Genomic DNA, 8,681 nt, shown 5'->3' with positions numbered 1-8,681 from the left:
CTCTTAATTCGGTGAGAATCAGGACACGAGCCTGTAAGCAATGTTGGAGCCCTCACCAAGTTGAACAACTTTGGTTTTTGGAGTTCACCGAGTTGCTGTTTGGATTCAAGAGAAAATTAGAGGAAGTGGCACTGTCAGGCGGCTGCAGTGCCATCGCCGGCAGCAAGCAGTCAGCCTGCTCACCAACGACCGCTGCCTTCGCTCACCGCTCTTGTGTGCGCAACACGTAGCTGCTTCTGTGGACGACCTCAAGCTGCGGCTGGCACACCCAGAAGCTTCGTCCGCATCCATATAACGCGATCCACCGTCCGTTTTCTCCTTCCTTCCTTTCCCGTTCCGCCGCCAGGCCGCTCCCCTCACTGGTGAAATTCATCACCATTGCTCGCTCTCACTCCAATTCCTTCCACAGCAAAGCTCGCATCATTGCTGCGCACCCGCTGAGACCATCCGCGCCATCCATCTCCGCCAGAACTGGCCGGAGGCCACCTTCTTCTTCCTCGCCGTCTGCAGCGCCGCCGCGTGCACCCTCTCCGTGGCCAGCTCACTCTAGAGAAGCTTCTGTCCCGACTATTGTCGTTTTGTTGTCCTTGTGACTCCGTGATGCTCACCGGCTCACCCGTTTTCGCAGACGAGCTCCCGCTGAGTCGGAATGCCGCCGCGACGCCGGTTCGCGCCGCCGCATTCGCCCTTCCCACCGACAGCGATCTCCACTCCACCTCCGCTTCACCTGAGTCATCGAGGATGTTCAAGGTGAGCATCCCGAGCAAGGTTTAAAATAGCGGGCTATCGTAAATAGCGACATCTTTTTTCTAAGCTATAAAGCTATAGCGAAGCTACGACAGATAGTGGTTTTTAAGAAAACAAAAAAAATCAAGAAATTATTTCATAAAAATATAAGAATCGTGAAAATTACTGAACACAAATATGTTTTCAAGGTTCTAGAAGTATAGAGAATATTATTTAATATGGCATTATAGCACAATTTGTGAGACTCAAGTGTTCAATTTTCTAAAAAATCAACTTAACAGCAAAAGATAAATATATAATAAGTAGATTGTCACTCTAAAAGCTAAAGTTGAAATAGCAGCGCTATTTTAAAGTCACAGCTAATCAATTTAGCGACTTTAAAGCATAATATAGTGGTTATAAATGACATAGCGGAAAAATAGAAATAGCGTAGCGGGAGCTTTCTCCAGAAGCTATAGCGGCGCTATAGCGTTGCTATAGCCTGCTATTTAAATCCATGATCCTGAGGCCACCTCGAGACCTAGATAGGCCAGCCAACCGTCGGAGCCGCAACCCCGCCGCTGCGGCGCCGTTTAGTGTTCAACCGATAGGAGGGATGTGTGCGCGGGTGGATGGGGAGCACACCAGTGTAGTCGTCGTCGCCGGAGACCTCACCGGCGGTGAGCTCCGCCACGTACTCGCCGGCACGGTCGCAGTCAAGGCCAGGCAGGGTAGGTTTTACCGTGGGTCCCGCGTGTCAGTGAGAGTGGGTCACAGGGGAATGAGTGAGAAAAGTTTTCAACTGGTTTTCGATTTTTCAGAAAATATAAACATCTGCTGAACTTTGAAAATTCATAACTAATTATTGGAGTGTGATAAAAATGTGAAATTTTCTGTGTAGCTTTGTTATGATATGCTCTATCCATGACAAAAATTAGTTGGTCATAATAAGTAATTTTGGTATGCTTAAAAATTCCATCTTTGCGCGTTTCCCGTGCACTGGAGGCTAGAGAGTCTTCTAATCTTTTCTTTGCATGTGTACGGACGCGCACGCGTGTGTATACGTGTGGTGTGAGTATAGAGTATGTGGGTTGTGTGTGTCCAAGTTATACCCGATAAAAAAAATCAATCTCCTCACTCGGCACACGAAAGCTTCCTGCCAAATCAAACTTGTGCACTCTCAACGATGCTCGATCCAATCCAAATTGAGTCCACCAATGCCTAAATCGAACACCGGTATGGTAATTTTAAAGTTAGCTTGGCCTATGATAAGCATATATGTGCTTGATGAAGATATGAAATGGCTACAAAGATGTTGTTTAGTATGGATCACACTAGATGGCGTGAACATACAAAGTATGGTGTTCCTTCCAAAAAAACATACAAAGCATGGTAAACAAGTGACATGGCATAAGCACTTAGGTCTTGTTTAGATCCAGTATATAAAGGTTTTGAGTGTCACATCGAGGGTGTTACGTAGGGGTGTTACAGGGGTGTTCGGATGCTAATAAAAAAATAAATTACAGAATTCGTCAGTAAACCATGAGATAAATTTATTAAGCCTAATTAATTCGTAATTAGCATATGTACACTGTAGCAATTTATTGTCAAATCATGAACTAATTAGGCTTAAAAAATTCATCTCGTAAAATAGTCGTAATCTGTATAATTAGTTATTTTTTAATCTATATTTAATACTCTATATATATGTTCAAATATTCGATAAGATAGATCGTAAAGTTTTGGTGTGGGAACTAGGCTTACTGTTAGCCATGCTTTTGTGGTAAACAAGTGACATGTTAAACTTGGTATAAAAACATTTCCACCACCAACTCCGCCGCTCGCTTTGTGGCGCTTTGGCCTCTTCCTGCTGGGCAGTGGTCAGTGTCTCTGCTTCTGGGCCCGGCAGCTAACCACTGCCCTTCACCGTCACCGATACCGGCTGCTTTTTTTTTTTTTTTACTGGTACTTCACCGGCAGGAGTAACAATGGAGGACGGATGCCCGTGCCCGTGATTTATAACTCGCTCCGAGCCGAGGCGGCCAGCGCTGGTGTCGCCCACCGGTCACTGTCCAGGGCCCATTAATGTCCTCCTGCAGGACAGCAGGAGCAGGACCGCCGCTGCTTGTTGCCTTTGCCTGTGTTGGACGGGGGGAGTGTGGCTGCGTAGGTGAGAGATCAATCCCGTGTGCACTGGGGCGCTCTCGCTCCTCCCCTCCTCCCGCTGCTGTGTCCATTCTTGCCTGCCCCGGCTGCTTGCTAGGTGTTGAGGAAGAATGGGGATTGGGGGAGGGGTTCTTGCGATTTAGGCTATGAACTCGCGGCGTTCATGCTATGAACTGAGCTGAGCAGCTTCTTGCGATTCAGCTTTGTAGTTGTTCTTGCTCCTGCGTTCCCTGCATTTCAGGTCAGAAGCGCACAATTTCTTGCTGCATTTTAATTATGAATGTCGTTTCTCCTCTGCGCTAATTTGGTTCCACATGACTGCGTGCCTTCTCTGCTCTGTATGTACTACGGTGTGATTCTGTTTGCAGACACACACTCTTTTTTTCTTTCTTTCTAATTTCCCCTCTTTTTCTCCGACTTCTTTTTAAGTTCGTATGCTCTGAGAGTCTGAGTTGTTTCCTCGCTGCAAATCTGAGTTGCTTCCGGTTCGGGCACTCCTAGTTTGCTAAACTCTCATTTTTCCCTTCAGCCGCATTTCTTCTTTCACCTTAGCGGGATTCGTTTTGAAGCCTGCTGCGTTTCATGGTAGGTTTTCGCTGCAATTCTTGCTTGCAAGCGCAGATTTGTTTCTTATTTGTTGCCAATTTTTAACAAGTCCCTCTCATGGGTTCTTGCAAACCGCAGGTTCCGAACTTCAAATTTGTATTTGTGCCACCAAGGTTCCCAGTACAATCTGACCAGCCAGGCAGCCAAACTAGTCTGTCATTTTCTTTGTCGGGTTCCCACAGATTAGGCTACATGTCGACAACCAAAATGATTTTTTATTTAAACAAAAGGAACCCGATTACTGTTGCCTTGTTTCATCCTAAGTTCGATCTGAAGCACTGGTTCTTCCGTCCAGCATCCAATGTGTTTTTTCTAATGATAAGACAAGGACATGAGTCAGTTTACTGACATGTTTGCCTTGTACTTCTATTGTTACTATACGTTTTGCTACATCCAAATTGGGCTGAAAATTGTAATCTTCAGCAGGAAACTGATATTTGGGAGCAAGCAAGGCAAGGTTTCTCTCCGAGGAAGCATTGTTCAACTACAGTGCTCCACTTCGGCCTTCCTGATTTCTTTGTTTTGCGAGTCCTCGTTGAAATTCTGCCCATTTTGGTGGCTTGGAAGTGATAAAGTTTAGCAAGACACTAAGCCAATTGAGAAAGGATAGTGCTAACTGAGCTCCAATGGCTTGGCACCTTAGTATTCTTGTCATGGTCACTACCTGTTTGATTTTATTCTCAATAGGCGAGCAATCTTCACAGAGCGAGCTGCTGCAGCAGCTCAGGAAGCAGCTGGAGTACCCCAGGCAGCTGGATGCTTGGGGCAGCCCAAGCAGTGATCCCTGCTACACTAAACCCACTGCAGTGCTTGTGGTCACCTGTGAGGGAAATGCCATCAGAGAGCTTAAGATCATTGGTGACAGGATCACCAAGCCACCAAAGTTCAGTGGCTTTTCTGTTCCCAATGTCACCCTCTCAGAAGCCTTTGTTCTTGATTCGTTTGTTACTACACTGACAAGGCTAACTACCCTAAGAGTTGTCATCCTGGTGTCTTTGGGTCTATGGGGTCCCCTCCCGGATAAGATTCACCGTTTATCTTCACTTGAAGTGCTTGATTTGAGCTCCAATTTTCTCTATGGATCAATCCCACCCAAGCTGTCAGTCATGTCGAAGCTCCATACTATGACACTGGATGGTAACTACTTCAATGAAAGTGTGCCAGACTGGCTTGACTTATTCTCGAACCTCACTGTTCTTCGGTTGCAGAGTAACCAGCTGAAGGGGTCCATACCGGCATCAATTGGCAAAGCTGCCATGCTTACAGAGCTCGCGCTTGCTGGCAATAGCATCTCGGGGGATGTTCCAAATTTAGGCAGCCTAAATAAGCTTGAGATGCTGGATTTAAGGGACAACGAGTTGGACGGAGAGCTTCCTGAGATGCCTACATCAGTGGTAACAATCTTACTTAGCAAAAATTCACTAAAGGGTGAAATTCCTGAGCAGTTTGGTCAGTTGAACCGGCTTCAGCACCTTGATGTCTCATTCAACTTCCTTGTGGGGAGTCCTCCTGCAGAGCTGTTTGCTCTCCCTAACATCAGTTATCTGAATTTGGCGGCAAATATGCTTAGTGGTTCACTCTTAAGTAGTTTAACATGCAGCAGCACCCTGGGCTTTGTGGATTTGTCCACTAACCGACTCACAGGTGATCTGCCCAGCTGTCTGAATGGTAATTTGAATAACAAGGTCGTTAAGTTTGATGGGAATTGCTTTAGTGTTGACCCTGCCCACCAGCATGAAGCTAAATATTGCCAACAATCTCATAAGGGGAGAGGATCAAACAAGGATGTTGGACTTGTAGTTACTGTTGTTGGCATATTGTTTATTATGCTTGTGCTTTCTCTGTTATTAATGGCTTCCAACAAAAGAAGCTGTCATAAAGTTCTGGCAGAACAACAGTTCCAGCAAAAGCATACACAAGATAATTCGATTTCAGGAATGTCCTTTGAACCGCTGGTGAATGCAAGTAAGAGTTCTCAATCATTTATTGCGTTAAATATGTGTGGCAGCTTCTTTAACTTCTTTGGATTCTCCTTTCATGAGTAATTAAATTTTGTGACAGTGAACATGTATCTGTTTTTTTTTAAAAAAAATATGTCGAATTAGATAATCCATCTCTCCCAAGTTAACTTATGTCTGAATCAGCAAATGCAGCCTAGCTTTGGTGGTCCACATTGTTACAGTGCATCCTCAGTCTTGCCATACCATAGAAATGCTTTGTCATGATGTGTATGTGAATGTGCTTTGGGTGACAGTAATGGTAATCTTTAAAATTGACGACCTGCCATTTTTTTGTATGCATGAATCCAAAAAAACAAACCTTGGCTTGTGGGGGAAAGACAGCCAACGATGGGTGTTTTTTTTTTAACCTAGACCTGTTTGAATTCGCTCCCATGGGAAGTCACACTGGACTTGAGGTGCTACTAAGGCTCCTGTGACCAGTAGGGACCTGTTTGCTTATTATGCATGAATCCTAACATGTCTTAATTATAAATATTTATATCAGATGCTTTACACCTGTTTTTCTTGTCAATTCAAACAATTTTCCCCTTAATTGCAGGGTGCATATCTCAAGCTGTCAAGTTAGGAACACAAATGCAGCCATCACATCGCATATTTTCTTTAGAAGAACTCAAAGAAGCAACAAAGTGCTTTGAACGGTCAGCATTTTTAGGCGAGGGGGCAATTGGAAAGGTTTGTTAGTGTTTTTGTATTATTTACATTTTGCTTTACCCTAAACATGACACGATAGCAAATGAACTAAAGTAGAATATTTCAATTGCTCTAGGTTACACTTGTACCAATAACAGTTCTTCTAGCCTAATTCCATTGATCACAACTTTTTATATTTTCAGCTGTACAAGGGAAAACTAGAGAATGGCACCCTGATTGCCATAAGATGTTTGGCATTGCACCAGCGATATTCGATTAGGAATCTAAAGCTTCGTTTAGATCTCCTTGCAAAGCTTCGCCATCCAAATCTTGTTTGCCTATTGGGGCACTGCATTGACAGCGCGGTTGATGAATCAACTGTGAAGAGGGTTTTCCTTGTATATGAATATGTGCCTGGTGGAACTCTTTCTTCTTATCTTTCTGGTAATGATCTGAATTTGACTATGAAGTCAAATTAAATGAACAACATAAATTTTCGGATCCCATTTATTGTTTATGTTTACACTTTCTTTTTGGCAGCCTCTAGTCCAGAGAAGACTCTGAAATGGTGCGATAGGCTGCAGGTGCTGATTGCCATTGCTAAGGCTGTTCATTTCCTACATACAGGAATAATTCCTGGTTCCTTATCCAATCGGCTAAAATCTTCAAGTATTTTGGTTGACGAACACCATATGGCAAAGTTGAGCGACTATGGATTATCCATAATCACAGAGGAGATATACAAACATGAGGTGGGCTTGTCATTCTGAAAGAATTATCCCTAAGCAGCTTAAAGGTCAGACAACGCTGCTTTATTTTAACATAAATTACTTACTGTGTTCAGGTAATAGGACAAAAGAAAAAATACTTGCAAAATGATCCTGCAGAAATGTAAGTACCTGCTAAACAAATTGTATCTTTGTTTAATTTGAGATGCATAGTCCAAGGGCAAGTTTGATTTCACATGCATGCGAACGAGCCTCTAGCTGAGCTGGTTAGGTGGTTCTAGTAGCACTCCTCATGTCCTGGGTGGGAGGGGTTCGAGGGTTTTCTTGACCTGTGTGAGACGGTCTTCCCTATCTCGCAATGCTCGGTGGCTATCTTAACCCTGCAGATCGAGTTTTTGATTTCACATGCACAGTTTGGTAATAACATTTAGAGGAGTTCAGCACACCATGTGCATTGAAATGGAAAAAAAAGGAAATCTTGTTCGAAAATTCAAGTGTGGCATAATTAGTTCTGACCCATATAACATATGTGTTATAGGGAAAATTTGGAGGATGATGTATGCTCTTTCGGTTTTATTCTACTGGAAGTACTTATGGGCCCAAAATTACATGAGAAAGGTGGCCCTTTCATTTTGAAAGATCTGGTATGTTACGCTACATATTTATACTACAAATTTTATAAATACTGGATAGAGATTGTTTGATGCTGAGTAGCTTAGTTAATCTCACGAGGATTTTAGGCTGTTTAAAACACTTCAAATACCTTCTGTGTTGGTTGGGATTTGACTCCATTCAGCATCATACTTTCCCCAGTGTTTGTGATTTGATGCAGTACATATGCAAAATACCAGTAAACCATCTCGCGTTTGGTTTCACCATTTGCCAAAAGGGCCATGCATCTTACCTTCTTCTTCTTTTTACGAAGTGGCCATGCATCTTAGTTAACTGGAATAGTTATCTGTGATCTAAGCTTGACCTTCATCCCTTTGTGAAGTCTGATATGATCATTGTTCTGACCATACTTACAGATACATTTACTGCCCATGGGAGAGAAAAACAAAGAGGATCGAAACAATTGAACTAACTTTTGCCTGTATCTGCAGGTTGTGTCAATGTCAACTTTGGAAGAGCGTGATCAAGTTGTGGATCCTGTCATTATTGGCACTTCTTCACAGGATTCCTTATCCATTGTGGTTTCAATTATGATAAAATGCCTGTCCATCGAATGCTCGGCCCGACCTTCCATCGAAGAAGTTCTCTGGAACCTGCAATATGCTGCCCAGGTCCAGACAATGGCAGACGGCGACCAACGATCAGAAGTTTCCTCACAAGCTAGTTAGCATGGAAACTGGAAATAGCTCGAAACTGTAATCTAGACCGGATCAAAGATGATAGGAAGCAAGAATCATGTTTATATATGATCTTGATTTGAGGACAGGGGATGACTGGATAAGTGAGCTCCGCCAGTTTGTTTTTCTTAGAGCCTGATATCTCTGATCCTTAGAGCCTGTTTGTTTTTCTTATCAGAGGTGCTTCCAAATAGCCAAGCTAATTTTTGGCATGGCTAAATCTCGACCACCAAATTAGTGGCACTCAACTTAGTCAACTCTAGCCACCTAATAAAGAACTAAAGGATATAACCAAATTGTAGCTAAAATTAATCACAAGTGTCAAATTTTAACTTGGCTATTTTGAATATACTAGTTTTTGGCCACAATCAAACACACGTTAATCCAAAGCAAATATGCATTTATTTATGTCGTTCCTCTCCCGCGTCCCATTGGATCCCTTGGTGTGGGACCTC

The 8,681-nt window shown here is 43.3% G+C and overlaps 1 protein-coding gene across 6 annotated transcripts; it reads left to right on the top strand.

The window, feature by feature from the left end:
* Nucleotides 1–314: 314 nt before the first annotated feature.
* LOC136484876 (probable inactive leucine-rich repeat receptor-like protein kinase At3g03770) lies at nucleotides 315–8,365 on the top strand. 6 transcript variants are annotated; one of them, XM_066481845.1, is made up of 8 exons: nucleotides 315–750; nucleotides 3,925–5,463; nucleotides 6,058–6,191; nucleotides 6,353–6,593; nucleotides 6,690–6,901; nucleotides 6,994–7,040; nucleotides 7,416–7,521; nucleotides 7,981–8,365. In XM_066481845.1, exons 2-8 carry the CDS (start codon nucleotides 4,125–4,127, stop codon nucleotides 8,215–8,217), a joined length of 2,316 nt encoding a protein of 771 aa, XP_066337942.1. In that variant the 5' UTR covers nucleotides 315–750; nucleotides 3,925–4,124; the 3' UTR covers nucleotides 8,218–8,365. The 6 variants fall into 6 exon arrangements, with proteins under 6 accessions (XP_066337942.1, XP_066337941.1, XP_066337943.1 ...); XM_066481844.1 differs by having other exon boundaries at nucleotides 3,922–5,463; XM_066481846.1 differs by lacking the exon at nucleotides 315–750 and adding an exon at nucleotides 2,769–3,133 and having other exon boundaries at nucleotides 6,777–6,901.
* Nucleotides 8,366–8,681: the final 316 nt, after the last annotated feature.

Source organism: Miscanthus floridulus, chromosome 10 (genome assembly GCF_019320115.1).
Source record: "Miscanthus floridulus cultivar M001 chromosome 10, ASM1932011v1, whole genome shotgun sequence".
NCBI classification, from domain to species: Eukaryota; Viridiplantae; Streptophyta; class Magnoliopsida; order Poales; family Poaceae; genus Miscanthus; species Miscanthus floridulus.
Note: the sequence above shows the minus strand (reverse complement) of the source record. Positions and strands in the feature narration are given on the sequence as shown.

Coding starts and splice junctions, on each gene's coding strand:
- LOC136484876 (XM_066481845.1), top strand. CDS start 4,125: ATGGCTTGGCACCTTAGTATTCTTGTCATGGTCACTACCTGTTTGATT. Junction 6,902..6,993: donor AGGAGATATACAAACATGAG/GTGGGCTTGTCA, acceptor TACTGTGTTCAG/GTAATAGGACAAAAGAAAAA. Junction 7,522..7,980: donor CTTTCATTTTGAAAGATCTG/GTATGTTACGCT, acceptor CTGTATCTGCAG/GTTGTGTCAATGTCAACTTT.